Source organism: Betta splendens, chromosome 11, assembly GCF_900634795.4.
Source record: "Betta splendens chromosome 11, fBetSpl5.4, whole genome shotgun sequence".
NCBI lineage: Eukaryota > Metazoa > Chordata > Actinopteri > Anabantiformes > Osphronemidae > Betta > Betta splendens.
The window spans coordinates 6296270-6319350 of NC_040891.2; the positions used below are offsets into that span (position 1 = coordinate 6296270).

General features: G+C 45.4%; 4 protein-coding genes across 8 annotated transcripts in view; 1 reads left to right on the plus strand and 3 right to left on the minus strand.

The window, feature by feature from the left end:
* The window catches only part of dlgap3 (discs, large (Drosophila) homolog-associated protein 3), an 80498-nt gene extending 76779 nt beyond the window's left edge, over nt 1–3719 (minus strand). The window contains exon 1 of one of the 2 annotated variants that reach the window (XM_029167556.3): nt 3465–3719. The gene's annotated coding sequence lies outside the window, so the exon portion shown is untranslated. The remainder of the gene's footprint in view (nt 1–3464) is intronic. The other variant, XM_029167555.3, reaches the window with a different exon arrangement.
* Nucleotides 3720–9091: 5372 nt separating this feature from the next.
* gja4 (gap junction protein alpha 4) lies at nt 9092–13157 on the plus strand. Of its 3 annotated transcripts, XM_029167560.3 has the most exons (3): nt 9103–10019; nt 10807–10935; nt 11053–13157. In XM_029167560.3, exon 3 carries the CDS (start codon nt 11062–11064, stop codon nt 12208–12210), a length of 1149 nt encoding a protein of 382 aa, XP_029023393.1. In that variant the 5' UTR covers nt 9103–10019; nt 10807–10935; nt 11053–11061; the 3' UTR covers nt 12211–13157. The 3 variants fall into 3 exon arrangements, with proteins under 3 accessions (XP_029023395.1, XP_029023393.1, XP_055368627.1); XM_029167562.3 differs by lacking the exon at nt 10807–10935 and having other exon boundaries at nt 9092–10019; XM_055512652.1 differs by lacking the exon at nt 9103–10019 and having other exon boundaries at nt 10026–10935.
* A 2885-nt stretch (nt 13158–16042) lies between these two features.
* Nucleotides 16043–17899, minus strand: smim12 (small integral membrane protein 12). Of its 2 annotated transcripts, none has more exons than XM_029167567.2 (2): nt 17748–17899; nt 16043–17203 (listed from the first exon to the last, which is right to left on the minus strand). In XM_029167567.2, the coding sequence occupies exon 2, from the start codon at nt 17173–17175 to the stop codon at nt 16900–16902; it is 276 nt and encodes a 91-aa protein (XP_029023400.1). In that variant the 5' UTR covers nt 17176–17203; nt 17748–17899; the 3' UTR covers nt 16043–16899. The 2 variants fall into 2 exon arrangements, with proteins under 2 accessions (XP_029023400.1, XP_029023399.1); XM_029167566.3 differs by lacking the exon at nt 17748–17899 and adding an exon at nt 17562–17719.
* Nucleotides 17900–19792: 1893 nt separating this feature from the next.
* On the minus strand, nt 19793–23078 carry pef1 (penta-EF-hand domain containing 1). Its single transcript, XM_029167563.3, has 5 exons — nt 22931–23078; nt 22227–22458; nt 21260–21415; nt 21034–21177; nt 19793–20849 (listed from the first exon to the last, which is right to left on the minus strand). The coding sequence occupies exons 1-5, from the start codon at nt 22949–22951 to the stop codon at nt 20620–20622; spliced, it is 783 nt and encodes a 260-aa protein (XP_029023396.1). The 5' UTR covers nt 22952–23078; the 3' UTR covers nt 19793–20619.
* Between the last annotated feature and the right edge of the window lie 3 nt (nt 23079–23081).

Consider the following 23081-nt stretch of genomic DNA (forward strand, 5'->3'; position numbering starts at 1 on the left):
ATAATTAGAGTGAATCACTCTACTTGTATAACTGCAGTTAATGCCACTACATCGCTTTGCCTCTGTTGATGCGCTTGACTATGACAGCGGTTTCCTCTCAACAGCATTTATCCGACGCCGAACTCCATCTGTATCGCGGAAAACCGTGACCGTACCTGGTTATTTTAGCTCCACTGACGTCCGCAGTGGCTTATGGTTTCATCTCTGCCTCGCTGCGTCTCATAACCACAGCGAATCCTGTCGCTCCTCGTGTTTGCTGAGCATGAGGGAGCTGCGGGACGGGCAACACTTTAAACGGCTAACGTTACATCCACCGATTAGCTCAAAAGGTAAATGTTAGTACCTGAGATGAATGTAACAATAGAAGGACGATCTGCACCCTGATTGCTCATAAAGCACCACGCCCATGCCTCTCATTGCTCCACTCCATCTGATCCCCTAAAAACACTTTCACCATCTCAGAGTGTAGCCAACCTCACATCTGTCATTGATAGTGTATGTGGTAAAAAAAAAATAATAATAAAACGACCTCCGTTGTCATAAAAGGCGACTCGCTGACAAAATCTTTTAACCAAACCCAGATAAACCATGACGAGGCTGGAGCTGTGTGCCTCCATTGCATATGCACGGCTGTTGATGTGCAGCCGGCGAACCTAATAAAACTCCCGGGGCGCTCGAGTTGAATGCGCTGTACTGATATGCAATATGCAAAATGGCTTCTTCGTGGTTTACCACTGAGCATGGTTTATGCAGCGAGTCAGGACTCAAAGAGAAAACGGAGAGCGAAGGAAAGACGCCGTAGGTTTAACTATATGAGCGCGAGCGTGTTAAATCTGTCCGGCGCTTGATGTTAAACGAATGCTCTGCATCAACACTGGGAGCCTTCCTTTCGCCTGATGGCATCTCCTCTGCCCTGCTTTTCTGCTTTCCACGCAGCAGTCGGCTTCACGGGCGACCGTAACAATCCGACACCACTCGAAGCCCTTCCTCTTGTCATCCAGGCCACTATTGCTCCTCCACTACTGCAGGGTTCCAGCCTGAAGCCTTGATGCGCTGCAGAGATGGTAACAAAGTGATTGGTTGCAAAGGGATACTCTGTCATTGTCAGCTTGTATTGGGAGGCGATATGATGGTTACTCTGAAAGGTCTGACATCAAAGCAGGTATTAGAGGTGGAGGGAATCTGATTTATGTTTATCAGAGGCAGCCTGTATATCTTAATAGTGAAGGGTGTATTACATTAAGCAAGAACTAACCTAATAAGTAAAGTAAAAGTTTCCCTTTAATGTTAAAGGTTTCCCATTTGAGTCAGGAATCATTGGTAACACTATACAGGGAATGACAAAAGCTTGGCAACTATGTCTATATGCTGAAAGATATTGGACATTATGCCACTGTTTTTGAAATGATTACACTCGGACATATACAGTACCTCCTATTGTAGCTGTGCACTAATAGAGACCTCACGGGTGCTGCTTTCCCCACTCCAGACATTAGTTTTCCCTCTGACAGCACAGCATTTGCAGGAACCTTAACCAGATGCCAAAATGAGCACTTAATCGCCATGCACCCATCAAGATGGAGCATCATTACGGAGTCTCTTACTGCACGTGACGGTGAAAAGAAATAATGGGATTTGTGCAAGGCGTGTTGTGGCACCAAAATGAGCCCTGGCAACTAAAAGAATGTACATCCCACATAGTAAATTCTTGTTTTGCTTGGTTCACGAAAAAAAAATCAATTTTAAGGTTGAATGAGACGAGATAAGTCACATTGAATCAGCATTTTAACAGCATCTTGCTCTTTAACATGCTCTATTGTGCTGTGAATAAGGAGTGTGCTTGAATAGACAGAGAATAGGGTTGGGACTGTTCCAATAGCTGCTTTCCAATATTTGCAGGGGCTTAATTTGCAATGTGGGGTTTTGGGCAACGCCAAAAAGCACAAAATATTAAAATCAAATAATTGGATGCCATTTTGGTTTTGTATGTATCCACGTGTACATGCTTTCCTTCTGCTTAATTGTCCACTATCCTGTCACTTTTCCATTTAAGGGGCAATTCGAAGAGCAGGTCCTCATTCGCAGTTTCGTCACATTTTCACATGTACCTGGAAGAAAACCGCAACTGATTGAGGGTGTGTGGAAACCAGCAAACCACCATCTACAAATTAGGTGTAAGAGAGGGCGAATGGTTCAAGAGGAAACTAAAGGAATTCAAGAAGGAAATTCAAGAGAGAGTCACCTGGATGGGACCCATCATATCTGGAAATATAACGCTGACGAACATTTAGGGGGAGGATTTGGAGGATTCGTACACATCTGTAGCCTATTTCTTCAGCCAGTCAATTCCTCGCATTATTAGCAGAACCAGTTGGTTTTGATTATTTCAGGTCTGACTGCACATGTTGTGCATGGTTTAGTTAAGGCACATCTCACAACATCAAGGCTCTCTGGTGCATTATGCTCTACCCTCTCCCACTCCTCTGACAACCCCCACCTACACACACTAACACGCACACACAAGCACAAGATGCACCCTGGATCTCCAATAACCACAAGATGATCTGCTCGTGCTCATTTACTTACATTAACACATATCACAATTTGATCATATTTTCCATATCAACATCTATAGCTATAACTGATAATAAGACGTGGTTAGGCGGTGTCAAAAAATCCACTACTGCAGCGGCACCGTATGTTGAAAGGGGCGGGCACTGACTGAATTCATGTATAGCCAGATGTTTCAAAAGAGCCACACATGGTGAAGCCCCCCTTCCTTCAAATGTTCCAGTGCACACAGGTAGAATAATAAACGTGCAGCATCCAGCGGCAGAACCCCATCTGGGCCCGGGTGGTCCTGAACAATCATCTGCTCCTCGCTGTCCCGTGCGCCGCGCTCGCCGCACGCGCCCCTCCTGTGATTAATTAAAGCGCTCTGCACCTCTGCTTTGCAGGGTAAACGCGCTGCTCACGCGGCCAGCGCCAATTCCTCTCCGGGACGCGCAGCGCACGCCGCGCATTGTGCACGCACAGCCGCGCTTTCACGGTCAGCGAGCGCTTACGCACGAATGGAGCCGCTCAGAGTCGTTTTCACGTGCATCGTACGTGGGTCGCCAAAAGACAATGCGATGCGCTCGTGTGATGAACGGAGGAGGGGGGTCGTTGTGTCTTCGCAAATGGCGCAACTTCTCACTCCGTCTCCATTCCTCTCCCCCTTTTGATTGTCAAGTTGACACAGCTGGGACCCCCGCCGGCAGCGAAGCGACCCGCGTTTGATCTCCACCGGACCTCCACGGCGACGCAAGCCCACTAACTACCCCGCGTCGCTTCCACGGAGCCCGCAATTAAAAGTCAAGAACCGTATGACAGCCCGCACGCACGCGTGCGTCCACGCGGCGCTCGCAAGGGGGGGGGGGGGGGGGTGAACCTGCACCGATTCAACAGCCTCGTGGTCCTCTTACCTTGAGGTCAGGCTTTCTCGACGACGGTTCCACGGAGCGCAGTCTTCGCGGCAGTGACTGAAACTCGCGCCTATTCCGCAGCTCCCCGGTCGTGTGTGGAGGGATGGAGGAAGAGCAGCGAAAAGCAGCGGCGCTTCATCCTCTCTCTCTCTCTCTCTCTCTCTTTCTCTTTCTCTCTCTCTATCTCTCTCTCGCTCGCTCCTCATCTCCCTGAGTTACAGGCAAGACTCCCCACCGAAGCATTACGAGCGACCGATTGGCTCACAGGATCCTCGGTGGCCCCTCTTCCTCGTTATAGGAGGGGCCAAACCAAACGACGGGGATCGAGAAGGCCAACACATTGCAAATAAATCACTGGAAAAATCCATTTAGCTGAATGTCTGACTTTTTCACTACAATTATAAACCAGTGATCTACGCATTGTTTCACCCAGGTGTAGGTTCAGGTGTTATGGAAGCTTATCTTTGTTCTACTTATTTATTTGTTAGATGGACTCCACAGTCCAACCTCTCTAAAACATTATTTACTTCATGGTGAGTGTGTGATGACGCATCCTGATGCCGGGCTACAAAAGTTAATTTGGGTGAAATGGTGCCACTGCAACTCCTTCTGTATGTTGTACAATGTTCCGACTACACAATCAGCTTCATTACAGTCTAATTAAGAACCATCCACTCAGGCTGAGGCACCACATCATAGAAGGACAGGGCTCGTTACTGTGAATCAGAAGCTTCACCCGTAAAGTCGCCCGTTCCAAACACGCCATCACATCAGCCACTTAACTAGGAGGCAGCTATTGTAAATGGGTCAACAGAGAGAGACAGAGAGACACACACACATAGGAGACGGAGGGGAAACGACTCGTTTTCAATAGGCCTTGAGGGAATTTTAGGATTGCTTGAGTATTATATTATATGACTGAATACCAGATGGGCACACATGCAAATAATGACCTACATTTATTTATCCCATTGCGTTGTTGGACAGATCACTACGGGGTATCAGGCTACATCAGGGGCTCAACGAGCATCGCAAAGCTACGCCATGACATGCGTTGAGTCAAATCATTTTTCAGCTGCTGGAAGAAGAAGGGAAGTTGGCGTCCACATGTCTTACAGTATATGAGAGAGAGAGAGAGAGAGAGAGAGAGAGAGAGAGAGAGAAGGAGAGGAAGGAGACACAGGCTGTGGCTGTGCACATGTGGAGTCGCATAGGCGTCGGAGCCTCCGTGTGTTCAGCCCCTCCACTGTTCATGAAGACCGACAGAGGCTCTATGTACAGTAAGTCAGTGAAGCATGGCTTCAGTAAGGAAATTACGTTTTCAACAAAGATCACATTTTGAGAGAAGAACACATTATGGACGGGCAGCTGCAATATCATCCTCTTTCATTTGGGCCGTAAATCAGGACTCGTGCCTAAAACTAGCCTGACTCCTCTCCCCGTCTTTAATTTGCAAAATCGAGTTTAGGCCCTTTCAGGGCTGATAAATATTCATGCTACAGTAAAGCAGTTTGAAACTGAAATGAACTGGGTGTAGTAGCAAGTTGTTTTCTGAAAATATAATTAACTGTTTCTTTGGACTGTTTTTTCCCCATGCCAGTCTACCCACCGGCGATCACAGTATTTTACTCAGGCTTTAATTTACTTCTGCAGCCTTTGATGACAGTTCAGCATCTTTTAAATTGCTACAAAACCCTTTTTATACGAAGCATTATGCAAATGTATAGTCGCCTTCGCCAGTGTGATAATGTGTCATTATTTGCCTAAAATAGTCCCGTTTACTTCATAATGACAGTGACAGCTGTGGAAGACGAGTTAGTTTCAGCACCATGGTCAGTGACACTGAGAAGGACCGTCAGCTTATGGAACAGTACTGTCTCCATGTGCTTTAAACCCTTCACACCAGACTACTGTCACCAGAAACACAAGGTCAACGCGTAGTTAATACTACACTTTTATCACATAACATCACAATTATTTGAAACACTGAACATTACTTGGTCATATCTGCCTTTAACAGTTTAATAAGACAACATATTTTACAACACAAGGTCTAAAAAGAGCCCATCACAGCCCATTACTAACCATGAATGAATCTGAACCAAAGATGCCCTTTGCCATTGGACCTGCCTGGACCTGAAGTCCTGAGGTCCAACCAAGTAGCTACAAATTTGTTGACAGCACAGATCAAGAAAACCACAACTATAAAGCATTTAAAAACCAAACCCACAACAAAAAATGCCAAAGAAACATCAGTTCAAGGCTCTTCTCTATGGGAGGAATTGGTCTGATTCCTCTATTCTGTTCCCAGGTACCAGTTTGCTTGCAGTCGGCTATAACTCTAACCCCAACAGTGGTTGTCATAAACAGATTGATGAAGGTTATGATATTGAACATATAAATCCCCTAGTCTGACATCTAGTGCATTAATATTCAACACTGGGCTTCAAGCATTGCTACACTATGCATGATTTATTAATGCTAAGTATGAGGGAAAATTACACTTTAGCTTAACTGTGTTTGTGTTTGTGTTCCCATATATTCACTTTCATTTTCCTACTTAACAAGACCATTGAGTTTTTAAGACACACTTTCTCTCCATGTCTCATGGAAACTTAATGAATATTTATTAGTTCACAGGGTCTAGGGGTAAAACCCGCATGTTCAGCGTAGCCCGTCACATCACGCAGCCTTACTCCTCACGTATGTGGCAGGACATTCATCACCAGGGTAAAAATCGTTTACAGCTCGGCCTCGTGCCACCTGCTTCACAGCCTGCGTGCGGATCTGTTTAGGTCTTCATTAACTCTCACCCAAACTATAAAGCCGAATGTCAAAAAGCCACAACTCCAGCTCACTGTGAATAAAGCCAGTCTGCTGGTTGCTGTTGTACTATTTTACCTAGTAAAACCCCTATTTTGCTGGAGTCTTGAATGCTGAGAAAGATAATGTTCTGTTGTATTACTCTTATTCATTCGTGTTAACGTAAACTACAAAATAGGCAAACCAAAACAGTCCTCAAACAAGTCAGTTATTTCTCACCAACTAAAGGTTTTTTATGTGCAATGGTTTACGCTTGCAGACGGTGTAGTTGGAGTGTATTAATCCTGCTGGAAAACACAAGTGATTACCTTCAAAAAATGACCTTCCGGTTGATCCCCAAATAGATGTGATGAGCTCCGTCCACGGCTCGTCCCCTCTGGGGCCTCTGGACATGGGGGGGGGGGGGGCCAGCGTGTCTACCTTTTCTAATAAAGCTGTCACGAGCTGCCAGCGTCACAATGTTGCCACTTCGATGGCGTTGCTCCAAGCTGCCCGGGATCAATAGCTGCTGTCAGGGAGAGGTACGTAAGTGTAATAAGGCCGGGAGACACATGGTAAGTACATAAGGGTGCGAGTCAGTGTGGGCAGCATGTGATTGGATAGAGAGTGTAACTTCACCAAAGATACAACAAAACAAAGTAATTGGTCAGGTTATATACAAAAGCCAGGAAGCGGAGGTCAATGACTCGTCCGGCTAAGAAATCTAATATAGCAGAGATGTGAGATACTTAGCTTCTGTTAGCACAGTGATGATGCTACAGTGTGATATCACCCCTCTCCCACCCCACAGGGCTTCAAATAGGAATATATACACGTCACTTCAGAAGATCTACAGATCTGCTAGTGTCATGCATATTTCATACAACACGCAAGGCTGTGGAGACGTTAGCTCATTGCTTTTGTAACATCATCACTAGCCGGGCATCGCTGACAGGCACACAGCTCCCTGTAAGCGCCGCACAATCAGTGTGTGTCATTTTAACGGATGTGCGCTCGCGGCCTCGTGAGCAAACACAGATAATGCGGACACATGAAAATATATTACATAAGAGAAAGTGCATTCATATTCAACACTGGGCTTCAAGTGAGTGAGATTTCCATAAAGTCTTATAGAGTCTATCACCATGTGATGTATCTGTAAAGCAAACCTCCGTCCAGATGCTTTACGGCATAGTGATATTCAGAAAAAACATGATGCTAACACTGGTAGCATTGGCCTATGGCGTTTTACTGGTAAAACTTTAGCTTAACAGCTAGTCATGGTTTTAACTTGGACAAGCTTGAAAACTAAACTAAACTGCTATACTTTTATAGTTTAAATCCTACACTTACAACATACTAATCACATTACCAGTTATACCTTTTAAGTCTAAACTGTGGTGGGACTTTTACCTTCAGAAGGTTATAATTTTATTTTTGCTAACTCCAGGTAGCTAGCGTTGCTAACTCCACTTGCTGTAGCTCACCTTTCCTGATGTTTCTGGTCCAAGTGCTGATGAAAGCGTGACCTTGTTGACCCAGCTGCCTCTGGAAACACGTCCTTTCCTTTTAAATGATGGTTTTCTGTTTAATCCTTCGTGGCTCTGGCTGACGCGTTTTATTAAAACTACATTAGCGGCGTCTTCCAGATTCTTCCCCTGATTTGGTTCCTGTGTGAATACACATGAAGGCGAGGTGAGGATTTAGTCACAAATAGGTGAAGTACTCGGTTGCATTTAAGGCAGCAAATCACAGAAAATCATATTAGACTTTCTGTCATGATGAACTTAGTAGGAAAAGCTACATGGACTTTTTTAAAGAAGCCTTAGTAAAATGATTACATATTCGTTACCAAGGAGATCTGGGCTAGATATATCTATCATTCCACATATATATGGATATATCTATCAATCCATACATACATATATATATATATATATATATATATATATATATATATATATATATATATATATATATATATATATATACAGACAGACAGACAGACAGACAGATAGATAGTGGACTGTGTCTTTCTGCAGTACTTGTAGTTTTTACCTACTGGTAGTCTAGGACTAGTAGTATTGTATATATCTGCATTATTGTGTTAACTGACATTCTGTGGTGAGGAATGTATTAAAGTCCAAGCAGGCAATTAGCCTCCCTGATAACTGTAACAGGTGGGAGAAGGCAGAGCAGATACAGGAAGACATAGCACGTCTCCTGAATTGGAAGCGTTCCATTACTCTGCGCCGGTTCCCCTCGCTTGCCGCCTCGCCATTCATCTGCGGCTGTAATGACCAGAGAAAAGAGCAGGACGCTCATCTGTCAGGACGATTCACTGTCAATTTGCTGGTGTTTTTATAAAGCGTCGCCGTGCTGCCGCTGGGGAGACAGACCCACTCCCCTAAAAATTTTTACAATCTTCATATCGACACAGACGACGGTACAGGCCTGATTGGAAATGACTGCGAGGAGATGGATTCTCACTTGGCACAGTTGTGGGACTGGCGCGGCTGATTTCGCGATATAATCCGATGAATAAAATGCATAACTAGCAATGGCACAAATTTGTATTACAATGCAGTAAATACATTTAAACCAAGGCTTGTTGAAACCAAGTCTTTGATAACGTCAGACTGTTGTTGGATGCCGTGCTCGTGGCAGTGTTCAGCAGAGCTCTGGCCAAAACTCAGTGAGGACAAGCTTCCAGGAACATTAGATTCTCTGCTACGTCTGAAGAAAAGTGACTTGTTTTCAATCAGCGCAGCTACGGCACTGCTGAGATTTGCATTAGCTCCTGATGAGCTACAAGATGCAACAGAAAGCTCGGAACCAGTTACAGTCGCTGGACATCCCCCATCCGTTTAGATGAGATAAAAGATAATATTGTGCATCAGCCAACAATGAAATGTGTTTTGGACTTATACAAGTATAAAAAGAAGAAATACTACTAAGTAGGTCATTTTTGAACTGATTATGTGACTGGGCAGAATTAATATTTTAAAAAAGTTTCTGGTCTGAGTGAAATACAAAAAATCAGCTCAATCACTGACTTGGAAACGGATGCAGGTCTTAGGTGTGTAACTGGAGGGAGGTGTGACCCCAGCTCCCGGAAGCGCCTGTTGGGTTCTCGCCGACCTGCGGCTCGGTTCGGCAGCGCTTCTTGGATCGCTGCGCGCGGCGCGTCTTTGAACTAAGGCAAGTGGCGCCGTTGTGTGGCACGACGCGAAATTACACAAGTCGGTTTGACGAATTATTCATCATCCAAACCACCCCACGGTGAAAAATAACATAAAAGTGACTTCGATGACGCAGGATGAAGAAAGTGATGGGATACGTTTGGATAACCGACATAAATGAACCGTTTTTTGTGTTTTGTTTTGTCTGTTTATGTCTCACTGTCTTTCCAGCGCATTCACTTTGACTCTCTAAGTGACCGAAAGCACGCGATGCATTTAATGCAAACTGGCGCATTTGACATAAGGACGAGGTCAAACACCCGAGCGCAGCGAAGCAGCACTGCCTTGAGTTCATCCATCCCATTTCCTGCACGCAGCAGTTCCTGAGGGAGGGCCGTGGCGGCAGCCATGGGAAAGTTCTCCCCACTTTTTCCGATTACATCGATTCCTTTTTAAAGACGGCAAAAACACGAACTCGGTCAGTCTGGACCTGCGGCGCGAGGAGCGAAGAGCGGCTTGAATAACAACGGTGGATCATTCAGGAGACGAGTCCAACTTCAGACAGAGCAAGGTGAGAGTCTCGTGCGGTTGTGGAACAATTTATTTTGGATATGAGCCATAAACTGTGTTTGAGTAGTTGTCAGTAGGTCAACTGGTTGCTGTGTTTTATTAAAGCCTAGATTTAGATTTCCCCGAGATTTCAAAATAAAATGAGAGTAATTTACTGCTGTATAAAATCATATTTTTAACTTTTAGATTCCTTTCATTAATGAGTTGTTTGGAAACTATGAGGATCTAAACTATAACATATACAGCAGGTGACTTACTCAGCAGCAGTGCTTATGCCATTTTCCTGTATAATATAATTTCTAGCCGCTTTATGTCGATATTTTTCGTTTTCTGTCTGTTTTCTTAGTAGTGTGGTGAAGAAGCCGACTAATTAGTATTCTGTGGCATGTTCCGTGGAGATAACGGTTATCACGGTTGTCCCTGTTAGGACGGCCATTGTCTTCTCTCATCCTGCCAGTGGAGTTTGTATTTTAACTATTAGGAAGAGTACTTTTTTTTTGCTCAGCGGGGAAGAAACAACAGAAAAACATAAACGGTCTACAAACAGACAAGTGTCAGCAATGCCTCATCTCCCCCGCGCAGGATGTTGGTGCAGATGTGTGTGGGGACTGTACTCGCGTGTGCATGTGTCACTAGAACATTACAAAACACGTATTTTCTATTTTTTTACCCACTTTGATTCATATATCCATACTAATAACTGCCTGTGTAAATGTTAATGACTAATGTACAAAGTTCAGTGGCTTCTCCTGGAGGTTAATGTGTTTTTATGTCTGTATTTGCTTTAGTGGATTTTTGTGCATGGGGCCCTTGCTCTTCACATGTGGATTAGCTGCAGCTCAGCCAACAACGGTCTGAGCTCATGGAAGAACTAAGAGGCTGCTGCCGCCAGATCTTTCGGCGAAAGCGCTAAACAGGTTGGAGAAGCTCCCTGTGTGAAAGAGGAATTTACAGCATCATATTTACAATACGCACAAACGCCAACAGATCGAACTTGGTTAAGACTTCATTTCAGCCTCCACTGTCTCTCGCAGGAGCGGAGGATGTCCAGAGCTGACTGGTCCTTCCTGGAGCACCTGCTGGAGGAGGGCCAGGAGTATTCCACCGGCGTCGGCCGCATCTGGCTCACCGTCCTCTTCCTGTTCCGCATGCTGGTACTGGGCACCGCCGCCGAGTCGGCCTGGGACGACGAGCAGGCCGACTTTGTGTGCAACACCAAGCAGCCCGGCTGCACCTCCGTGTGCTACGACAAAGCCTTCCCCATCTCCCACTTCCGCTACTTCGTCCTCCAGGTCATCTTCGTCTCCACCCCGACCATCTTCTACTTTGGATACGTGGCTGTAAAGTTCGGGAAGGACCCGCAGGGGGGGGGGGTGACGGATGAGAAGCAGGCAGACGAAGGAGGAGGGGGCAAAAAGGGTGAAACTGTGCCGAACAGAGACAAGCACAGTGTGACTGATGATGAGAAGGAGAAAGAAGGGGTTGGAGGGAAACGTATAAACGCTGACAAGTCTCCTGATTCGCCCAAACTCAAAGGCAGCTTGTTGTGCGCATACGCTTTCAGCATCCTGTTAAAGGTCCTCCTAGAGGTCGGCTTCATCGCCGGGCTGTGGTTCCTCTACGGCGGCTTCTTCGTACTAGCCAAGTTCGAATGCCAGCGCGCCCCGTGCCCCCACACCGTGGACTGCTTCGTGTCCCGGCCCACGGAGAAGACCATCTTCACCATCTACACGCAGGCCATCGCCGCCGTCTCGGTGCTCCTCAACCTCGTCGAGCTCCTCCACCTGCTGCAGCTGGCCGTCTCCCGCCGCCTGGAGAAGCGCTACCGGCTCGAGGGCCGGGCCCGTCCGCCTCGCGCCCGGCTGGTACCGGGAGGAGGAGGAGGCGGCGAGCTGGAGCTCCGGTCGGGGCCGTCGCAGCCGTGCGCGGCCGGCAGCCGCGTTCACCTGCCCATGGAGGACGGGGCCGAGTGCTACCCCAACCCCTGTGAGAGCTACCGGGACCTCACCATAGAGGTGAACTGGGCGCCCGCGGAGCCCGGGGCCGACCTGCTTCCTAGTTATATGAACTGCATGGAGGCCATGAGGACGTCACACTCCCCCAGAGTCCATTATAAAAGACATGCGCATCACACTGGGAAACACTCGAAGAGTTCTCATAAGGGACACTCGAAGCTGAAACATTATGTATGACAACTCCAGATGGTTGATTTGCTGTTTTTTTACTTCAGACATTCTTCTCAGGCACTTGAGCGTCAGGAGCGTGTGGCGAGAGCTCCACAAACTACTGCACTGTGAAGTTTGTGTTTGAATGAAGGCAGAAAATGGTCAAATACTAAATGGACCTATTCAAAACAAAGCATTTTAAGAACACCGCCCCCAGAAGGAGGCTCCTCCATATAAAAGTAAAAGATTGCGCTCATGAGGTGCCTGGATGTGGCTTCAATCATTTTTATTCCCAGATGTGACACTAGTCAAAAGCTCAACAAAGAACATGGAAGTATGTGTCTATGGACGGTCTAGGGACGGTGCGGTTCTGAGTCGGAAGAACCGTGACCCCCTCGAGTTGTCCGAAGGCCCCCCCTCCTCCGTGACGCTCTGTGGAATTCTCTGCTCTCTGGATCCCATTCGGCTTCAAACTCCCAAGAGGACGGCAGTTGCGTGAACGCAAGCACACACACACACACACACACACACACACACACACACACACACACACACGAGACGCTTCTCCCCTTTAGCCCAGTAAGTCGCGGCCGCTGGGGTTGCGGATGTCGAACTGGGAACGTGGGAATTCTGTAACTGCACGTGACTCATTGCCACTAACCATGGGACCCAGCCACCAAGACACAGGGGGAGAGAGAGAGAGAGAGAGAGAGATCACTGCATGATTCATTATAAACGCTGAATAATGCAGCAGAGACAAGCATCCAGTTTGAGAATCAAAACATCTTGGGACTGTGGAACTCCAAAGTGCATTAGTGATTGCACCTTACGTGAACTGAAAGCGGTACGGAGACGTGCAAAAAGGCCATGAAAGGAAAGGACTAATCATGTGATGACTTTAATTTAATGCAGAAAGTGTTGTATTTATTATATTGAAGAAAATAAAGCTACCAAAACGTAACACTGTCAATGAATCCTCAGCAGGTTCAGATGTTTTTATTGCACTTTCTTCACTTTTCTTCTCTGTCCACTGTACATGAAAATAATTTCTCAGTCCTCGACTGTGTTTTTATGGGACAGTTCTCTTCGTCCAGGTGGGATTGCGTCCGTGCATCCGCCTGTTTCCACAGAGAAACCAGTGGGTCACGAAACAGCTTGCGCGAGGGCGACCCCGCGTCAACCGAGTGACGGCTGAGCTCCACTTCACATTTATCTTCCTTTAGCGCGATCAAGGCAGAGTTAACTTTCACCTCCTGTTTAATGAAACACCTACAAATTAGTTACTGCTCCAACAGCCAGACAGCAAAGTCACTGCAGCCTATTAAATCCTTCAAAAGCCCAGAAGCCGTTTATATTACGGATTCACCTTCTAGAGACACATCCGAACATAATCTGTTCTCATTCACATCTGTAATGTTTCCTCAGGGCAATAAAGCCATGCGTTGTTTTTTTACAGTGAATTATCATCAAGCTAATGAAGTGAATAAGAAGCTGGGAAAGACCTGACGGGTCATCGTCGCGCAAACGGCCGCTGGGACGAGAAGCCGTCCTGACTGCGTTTCCTGACATTGTTGGAGGTACTTCTGATTCATTTCCTCTCTCTTTACGGACCGCACAGAAAAGGACAGTGGATGAGTGTACAAGCATCAATGGACTAGAAGCTGCGGGGCCCGAGCGTCTCCGGGAAGCAGACTGACCTGGAGGAGAACGCTCGGGTCCCAAGTTGTTATGAGACGCCAAAACACTGGCAACTCAGAGCAGAGACCACTTTCTAGGCCGTGTGTGTGTGTGTGTGTGTGTGTGTGTGTGTGTGTGTGTGTGTGTGTGTGTGTGTGTGTGTGCGTGTGTGCGTGTGTGTGCGTGTGTGCGCGTGTGTGTTGCGTGTGCCTACTCCCTTTGTTTCTCTCAATGCACACGCGGTCCCGACACACGACTCTCTCCGTATCCATAACAATGTCACGTCCAGGCACTCGGGCCTTAATTTGGGCATTTGTGCTACTCAAACAAAACAAACGCGAGAAAAGCTTTGAGCGCCTTCTAAATTTAAACTCCAGCTCAGGAAGTAGGTCTGCATCTGTTTCCTGGTCCAGTATTGTTTCTCTCCAGGGACTGGTGGTTGAAGATTGTTCGCCCTGACAATGCCGGGCTGCAGTGGGCATTGTTGCATTGTTTAGTGCCAGCCCCCCAGCGTTTAGCTGACCCAGCACCAGAGCGGCCCCATCAAAGGAAAACGTCTGGAGTCAATCAACAGGGCTGGTAACACTAATAGGATGCAGAGATTTTTATGTGGGTACATAAAACACATAATGGGGGGCTATTAGCTTGTGCGGATTTAAGATCACGGTCAAATCATTTGTTTAGAATTATTATAACTGGCATCAGACAAAGTTCACTGGAGCATTTTGGTCCTTTTTTGACCTTGCAGCTTAAAAAGGCTTCTGTCCTCCACTTTGTTCCATTTGTTTTCACTGAAACGCCCCCGGAGATCCGTCTGTGGGCTGCTTAATAAGGCAGGTGCTTTCCTCAGCGCCTTTGGGTGGTCCCGCAGTTGTTTCATACACGCTGGAATCTTTATAGTTGTAATGTGCGTGCGTTTGTGTCGGTGGAGGCTGCGAACGTCATCATCAGATTCAGAGAGCTGCATATTCCTCCACCTCCAACTTCAGTATCCAGCCTAAACACTGTGTACTGTATGTGGTGCCTCTGTCAGTGCGTGGGGGGGGGGGGGTCCTCCCATCCAGGAGGCAGACAGCTCTGTTGTTTCTGTAGCAGAGGGAACAGCGTCTCCGGCTTGTCCACTCAGGATGTTGTACTGGGGAAAAAAATAAAAGGAGCAGCCAGCATCACCCACACCCATTATCCCTATCATCCAACAGAACAATGAGCGCCTCCCAATGTCCCCCCGTCCTTTCCCACGAGCCTCGGTTCCCACAGCCCTGTCCAGGTCTGAGGAGCAGAGCCATTGTTAGCGCTCTAACCTGTCCACTGATTGTTCCCAGGAGGAAACACTCTGACATTTTCTCACTAATATTTAGCCACAGCCTCACCGTAACCTCTCCCCCCTCGCTACTTCAAGATGGAAACGAGCGCCCGCTTGAAGCGATCGTCGCTCTGAGCGCGCGGGGTCAGCGGAGTGAAGCAGGTCATTCCAGCGATAGCGGGTTAAAGCGCGGCGCTGAGGCCAATCGCTGGCGATAACGCAGCGGGGTTTTTACTGTACCAATCTGGTGCCGGTGCAAATCTGGGCCTCATAATCTTTCCACATTTCACGAGCTGGCAGGGTAATGCAGCAGAACTTATCCTGGCACGATTGAAAGGTTACCACCCATTAAGAGGGCTCCTGGAGTGAGGGAGGCAGACCGGACTGTTTCATTATTTAACGCAGGAAAAGGCTGCAGGACTGAAATAAAAATCCCGACAAAGTCTTTCTCTCCCTAAATGTGCCAAAGTGAAAAGCTTTTTCATATTATCCTGCTGCATTTACCACCCACCTTCAATCAGTTACATTTATTAGGGCCTTTGTTTGCCAAGCACGCCACTAGTGTTGCTTTAATAAAGTCACACTCACTGTCTCAAACCTGGGGCCCATTTGCCTGGTTTACTTCTTTGATGTTCCTCAGATTCTGTATGAATATAATATGTTACAATACATCAATTATTTTTTAAAGCACTTCAATAAATTAAATAAATATTTTATTTGACAGCAAGAAAACCCTCCAACCTTTTTAACGTTTGACAATTACACAATAAGGGACCTGAAGTTAAGTAAAAATCTACTCAGCTCATTTAGGACAATAGTTGTAGATGCACAAGGCAGTATTAAGTCAGACCTCATCATATCATATCAAGCTGTCAACAATGAAATCAGTTATATTTTATTTTTTTAATGGATCAGTCATTCCTTTAATAGTTACAGGTCTGAGTCCAAAAGGTGAACAGATGTGTAACTTCCTCATCCGTCATTGTCGCCTACTGTGAACTCCGTTCTAGAAACTGAATGAGCAGAGTCATGACTTCCTTCCTTAACCTTTGATGACATTTTCTATCCTTGGCAACAGCTTTGACTCTTAATAAAAGGGAATGAGGTACTTCTCCAGTTCACTCTCTAATTATACAAATTTCATTTATTAATCACATTTTTTTCCAGAAACGCAACCTTACCCCCTTCAGTCTGCAAACAATCGAACCTGAAAGTATTGTACAGAGGTTTCAGAAAATAGGACTAAGCTGCTTTAAGGCCCCGAGACCCCCCACATGGCTGGCTTATTTTGTCACATACCATAAAGATTACATGTGATAAGAGACCTGCAACAAAGACTTGTCTTTCTTCCTCTGCTTTCACGTTCACAGTTGGAGATCGTGTCTATGAACGTCATTACATGTGACAAGACCAAGAATGTTTTAACGGGAATGTGACACCTGAAATTCCAAACCCAGAGGACAAGCGACAAGAGATTGCATTAAACCATGTCAATTCAAAGGCTGAACAATGAAATGTTCAACAGTTACAGAGACCAATGTGCCAAAAGTCATGTGCAACATCAGTGGATAGTTTCCATGCAGCACATAGATGCTATATATAAACTACTAAATGACAAAGCGTGTGGCCAGGCAGGATGTACGACTAATGAGTATAGAAGGAATCAGCGTTCATCTCCTGGTTCACACCTTTCGCTCAATGCATCGTCCCGTTGCCGTGAGTCTTTCAAACCATCGTTAGCTCTTCTCTGGTCGGTTCCTATTCAGAGCTGCCTTAGGTGTAAACTCCAGTTTCTCTTTAAGGCTGAGCACCTGTGTGCTGTCCACGCCGGCCTGCTCCTGCAGCTTCCTGTCCTCTCTCAGTTCCAGGATGCTCTTCTCCTCGTCTCGGGTGTTGGGGGTGCCCCTGATGAACCACTCCAGGTGGTAGCCCACTGCTCCCACCACCAAGGCCACAGGGAAGGTAACATAGGGAGCATAGGTCCTCATCGCTGTCCAAACAACGGGCCACATGACTGCAGGCCCGTCTTGCTCCCAGGTGCTGTATGTAGCAAATGGAGAAGGCGGTTAGGCATTCACATCACATCCATAGGCAAAGACAAGATTTACCCCACAAAAGTTACAATTTCAGAACAGTATTTATATATTGACGTCTTGCATATGAGCCGAACTAAAAAGCTGCTTTTCCCAATTTGTTAAAACAATTTGTATGTGTTTGACCTTGAATTGTTTAACTGTGCATAAGCAAAACACACGACATGACCACATTTGTTATGGAGTACTGTTAAAGCGATAAGAGGAGAGCTCGAACCACGTCACGTATCGAACGATCTAATGTCTAAAATAATAAGTAGCATGTGCAGTAAAAGTCCAGTTAAAAGATAGAAGAATTATCCGACCATGCTGGCGGTGAGTAAACAGTCATTAAAAGAAACTGTGTAAGTGCGGTATCAGCATTTGATTCGGAAAAAAAAATCACTGCGCCACACGAAAGCCACTTCCGCGGCTTCCAGCAACGTTCGTCTGACTAGTTCGAAAATAAAACCATATCCATTTAATTGTTTATTGTGTTAGTCCTGACTCACCTTTACTGTTAGCACGTTGGAGCTGCGGTGAAAGTACGCAATTTCCGGGGGCTGGTGCGTTAACTTCCTGGTTGAACCTCATTGGCTGATGCGTTCTGCTTCGCTTTAACCAAAAGGGTTCCTCTGAGTTTAGGTCCCCCTAGTGGACAAGATGCTACATTACAGCTTTTCAAGGGAAAGATGAGGGTATTACTTATTTATAAAATAACAGGAAATGATCACTTATAAAAAAGGTTCATTAGGATATATATTACAATATTATTTATATGGTTATATTCTATCTGGTTGTGCAATGCATCTCCTCACAAATAAATCAATTTCTAGTTAAATATTTATATATCTTAGCTGTATAACTATCAGATGGTTGTTCCCTCCGTTGCACTTACTGTGAGTGATAAAAATAACAGCTCTCTGTGTTCAAACATTCATGGCGTTTCTTGCACTAAATCCTCCTCTTGAAGAATACCCATGACATGCTGACAGATCTGTCACCAGTACTGTGTCACAGGCTGACAAGGCACAAGCAACTCTCGTGGATGACAAACCCCTCAAGTGCCAAAATAGTTTTCCTTTAGTTTAAAAGCATAGTTTGGCATATAAAAACAGAGGCACCTTCAAAGGACGGCGCGTTTCAGGAAGGCTTTGCTTTTGTTTGCTTTGATTGCTTATGCAAGATGCAGAAAAAAAAACAGTGGCAAACTATAAATTTGCTGAATTGACTCAAGTGGAATAAAAGAGTCCACTGTAGTTTCTGAGCTTAAATGTTCTTTATGATTGATGACATATCTGCTCCTAGGCCCAAAGGCTTTCCTTAAAACTAAACCAGAGCAAGAAGCTGATCTATAGTCAGTGGAATGCAGACTGTCATGCCCAGTTCTGACTCATGATTCATGTTTGCCAAGGCACTGAATAAGAAAACTTAGAGCTCATTCCTTAGAAAGACTCCAGGAACCGCTGTGATTAAAAGGATTCTGTGTGGGTGATTATGTTTCATGCTTCAAAATGATTCCTCCATCAGTGCTGTCCATCTTGTAGTTGCCAGAGCTGGCAAATGATCAGTCCTGTCAGATAAAGTGAAATGTGCTCATCCCTTGAGGGGAAACAACATTAGTGGTGCCAGTTCTCCTTTACCAGCAACCTTAGCAGCACCAGGATTATTTCATCAGCTCTCATTTAATAGTAAATGAGATTTAGAGCCGCACTAGCCAAGATATTTCTGTAAAAACACAAGCGTCATCAATCCAAATCACAAACCAAAGCTGACAGAGACGTCCCATCCCTACTAACTGAAGCCCTGTGGACCTGCTCCATTTATCGGTATTAATTACAGATGTCATGCTTGGTCAGGGGTGGAAAGTTTTTTCATTCCACAGACAATGACAATAAGAATTTAGGTTAAACCACAGCTGAATCATGTCACTCCCAGAAAGGCTGCGGTACACTGCTCTATTAGTTAAAACCTTAAAGCATGGAGCAACTCTGGTCACATTCACCAAAAATCATTCACATGCATGTACAGGTGTCGGGTAGACGTAACATGGTGGATAGAAGAAGAGAGTATTACACAAAGTGTTCATAAGGTCCCCAGACAGCTAAGTTTAACCTCGGATTAAGTCAGGAGAGGAGGAGGTGAGGAGAAGATGGATGTGGGATATGACCAAAGAAGATGCCCAAGAGAATTTGATGGATTGCCTCGGATTCAAAAAGAGACAAAGAGGAGCAAAAGGACTCCTGACACAAACTGTGATCTGGCAGAGTAACAGACGGAGAGAAAAGAAGCACCCAGCACACATGAGCACAAACGCTGTTTTGTGCAGCTAATTTATTCTACAAGATCAAAAAGGTATCATCTGATCCTGGGCAATTTAAGGGTCAAAGGTCACTAGTGCTCTAGGGTTTAGGTATCAAAATACTGTACTACTACTGCTGCTACTGTCCACTATACAAAGGAATATACATCTGCTGGTATAAAACATAGACAACCTACTGTATGTGAAAGCATTATTTAAGTGAGACTGGCCGTAAATAAATGAAGAATGTCCGAATATCATACAATGTTGTTTATTTGTTGTTGGCATCATTTGGCATTTGGCACTGTAATGTCATTTATAAGTGCATTTTATACCATAGTGGACTGTATTGTCTTCAACACAACTGGTCCCACAATCACAGTTTCATCACTGCTCCTCTGCTCTGTTTTGGTCACAGATACACATGTATCAGTTGTTGACACTGGCTTACAGGAGTGCAATATAGCAAAATCTATGATAGACTAATTTATTTTAACTGTGCAACCTAAGCTAGTAGCTATCGACCAGTTACTCTGGTCTGAGGAGCCCTGCATCTCCCTGCTCTGCCCCTTTTTTTATACCTGCAAGGCTCCCATACATTCTGCATAGCCTTTATTGATGTCATCATTGAAATCACCTCAAGTAAGAATAATGCAAAATCAAAGGGTGATTCTTACACCAAAACATCTGGAAGCCAAAATCTTTGCATCGCTGCCAGTCCTGTTTTATAGGTTTGACTTTAGATTTCCCACCACTAAAACTTTTTCCAACATAAAATAATAAAAAGAAAATAAAGTCTAACTTCAATATGAGCAAATTCACTGGTCCTATGGATAGAAGAGCCGTGAGGTCATCATTTGAATTAATAGAGGTGTACCGTAAACTAACCTTTCAACTCAAATCCTGTTGCATGAAGGCATCTATGGCTGTTTGGAAACCTGGCACTGACTGTAGTCACTACATAGAGGCCTACAGAAAACTATATAAAGTAGTACAAACTGCAGTAAAATGATGTAGAGGCTTGAAAGCGGAACACAACATGACATGGAATCATCCACAGTGCAGGAGGATGGTCAGTGGGCTCACATCAGCCTGACGATGGCACCGGAGAGGAAATCCTCATAGTTGATGCGGATGTGTCCCGTCATGTTAGTGTCCTTCTCCCTGAAGGCCTGCGTCATGCTCTGGAGCTGGGTGCACACCTGGATGAAGCGATCAAGCTGCATGCCAGGTCGCATGCCTGGCACGGAGAAGCGTCGCACCAAAGTCTCTGAAAACTGGGGGCTGAGGTTGTAACCCATCTGAGCCAAAGCTGAGGAGGAAGAGACAAATAGGTATGAATTAAACGTGGCAGAGTGGAGCTACAAAATGTCTTTTTATGTCTGTTTATTCATATAGCACCAAATCACAACTAATGCCATGTCAAGGCACAGTGCATTTAATACCTTACTGTATATAAAGAGAATTACATTATTTTAATCACACAAATACTGTACCTTGGTGTAGCTCTGTGCCACTGATAGTCCCCGAGCGATCTCTGTCATACTGCTGAAACAACGCTCTCCATCGCTGCATGTAGTCCCACAGTGCCGAGAAGCCAAACAGGTCAATTTGTCCTGATCGTGTCTTGTCAAACATGTCTAACACAAATAAGAAGGACAGCACATTTAAACACAACTTGGTAGGTTTTGTTTTCAGCAAATACTGAGAATTAGGACTCACTAATCATCATAAGGCAGGTCTCATCGTTAAAAGCAGACCAGTTAGAGTTGACAAGTGCTTGCTTCAGCTCCTTTAGGTTGATGCGGCCACTTCGGTCTGTGTCAACAGTCTGGAACCACTGGTATGCCTCTGGGTTAACTCCAGGGGGGATGTTAACTACAGAAAAAACAATAGTAGTATAAAATGATGATGATAATAAATAATAAAAGATTTAGCTTGACTCTTTTGAGCTTGACTATGAAGATGTTACTAGACAGCAGTTTTCTTTTGACAGGAGCAGTTAGCAACACAATGATTTTCCTGCAGTTATAAAACTAGTTCTTATAAACAATAATTTAAAAAAAGGTAGAGAAAGGTTGGAGGTTAAGTAAAAGTCATCTTTGCACTTTTGCTGAGTGTTGGAGCAACAGGCCATTACCTGCAGACATAAGGAACATAGAAAATATGGTGTGAGATGAGGGAAGAGTGAAGGAGGAGAGATGATGGTCAGAAAAATGAATGGCCAGAGAAGGACAAATGACACTTCAGGCCAGACCCTGATGGATTCTGTCCCTGTTGGGGAGTGATGGCAGCGCAGGCTATCGGGTTCTGACATGGACTTAGCTGTTACAGGAAAAAGCATAATCACACATATACACACACACGCACAGGAGCGCAGCACACTCTTTAACCATCTGTCTCTTACTCTGTTTAGCCCTCACTCAGTATTACCAGAGTCATCACTCCAGCCGTGTAATCCTGCTGAGGGGCACAAACTGAACCCTGTCTGTACACGACTGTCTGGGAATGCGAGTCATTTTCTATCCATCATCCCACCAGAGAGCGACAAGGAGGAAGAAATTGTGAGAAGCAATGAATAAAGGGAATGAGAATCTATCTGCAGCGAACCCGCCTCTATTTTCAATACACCTGCTCAGGGCCCATGGGCACAGGGTAGGATGCTTACACAGCTTCAGTCTACAGTTACCTGCAGCAGGCTGGTGTCCATACGGTCCTCCATAACCCCCATAAGGACCACCAGGGGCACCTCCTGGTGTGGGTCCATATTGTCCTCCTTGACCTGGAGCTCCATAACCACCGTAAGGCCCTCCTTGTGGACGCGCTGCTCCACCGTATGGAGCGGAGGGTGGAGCCCCATAGGGACCACCGCCGCCCCCGTACGGAGCATTCGGTGGTGGGTTGCCTCCTCCTGGATAGCCCTCCAGAAGCAGAAACATTGTTTTTACAGTACTTTATCTGCCAGGTACATCAGCATCATCAGGACTCTGAAATAACTTTTCCAGACACACGGTTTATAGATCTCCGGGAACATGACATTTGGCAGACGATTAACAAAAGAACACTGAATGAATTGAAGTGTTTGAATTCCACAAATGCTATGAAATACAACGATTTGTTTAGGAAACCACAATGACAGCTCAGGAACTGTCTAAAAGTTGGACACTGTTTAACAATAACTCAATTAGAGGTTAATATAACAAAACTCGCTGTAAACAAGTTGGAAAAGTTAGCTCTGTGTAGTAAAAACGGATACAGTAGCTAACGCTCCTCATGATTCTATACGAACCATCTGCCTACGTTGAAATAAACAAGTGAAATAGAAAAAGTCCGCAATACGAACATGTTATTCTTATTAACTTAGTCAAAGCACAAAATCAAATGTTTCGCTACCTGGCCGTAGTAGTAACTCATCTTCAACACACTTTTCTTCCCTCAGAACGGAGCGTTTTGCTAAGGGTCACAACAATTGGTGCATTTCCGGGTCTGTCAAAACCGCACCCGCGTGCCTCGATTCTGATTGGACGGCGGAGTGAAAAAGCCA

Bases quoted from the DNA above. Each gene is read 5' to 3' on its own strand.
- gja4 (XM_029167562.3), top strand. From the start codon at position 11,062: ATGTCCAGAGCTGACTGGTCCTTCCTGGAGCACCTGCTGGAGGAGGGC.
- pef1 (XM_029167563.3), bottom strand. From the start codon at position 22,951: ATGAGTTACTACTACGGCCAG. The intron at 22,459-22,930 runs GTAGCGAAACAT...CTGCTTCTGGAG, and splicing joins TGAGTTACTACTACGGCCAG to GGCTATCCAGGAGGAGGCAA. The intron at 21,416-22,226 runs GTAACTGTAGAC...TTTTTTCTGTAG, and splicing joins TGGACACCAGCCTGCTGCAG to TTAACATCCCCCCTGGAGTT.
- smim12 (XM_029167566.3), bottom strand. From the start codon at position 17,587: ATGACTGTTTACTCACCGCCAGCATG. The intron at 17,204-17,561 runs GTCGGATAATTC...TGCTACATACAG, and splicing joins GTTTACTCACCGCCAGCATG to CACCTGGGAGCAAGACGGGC.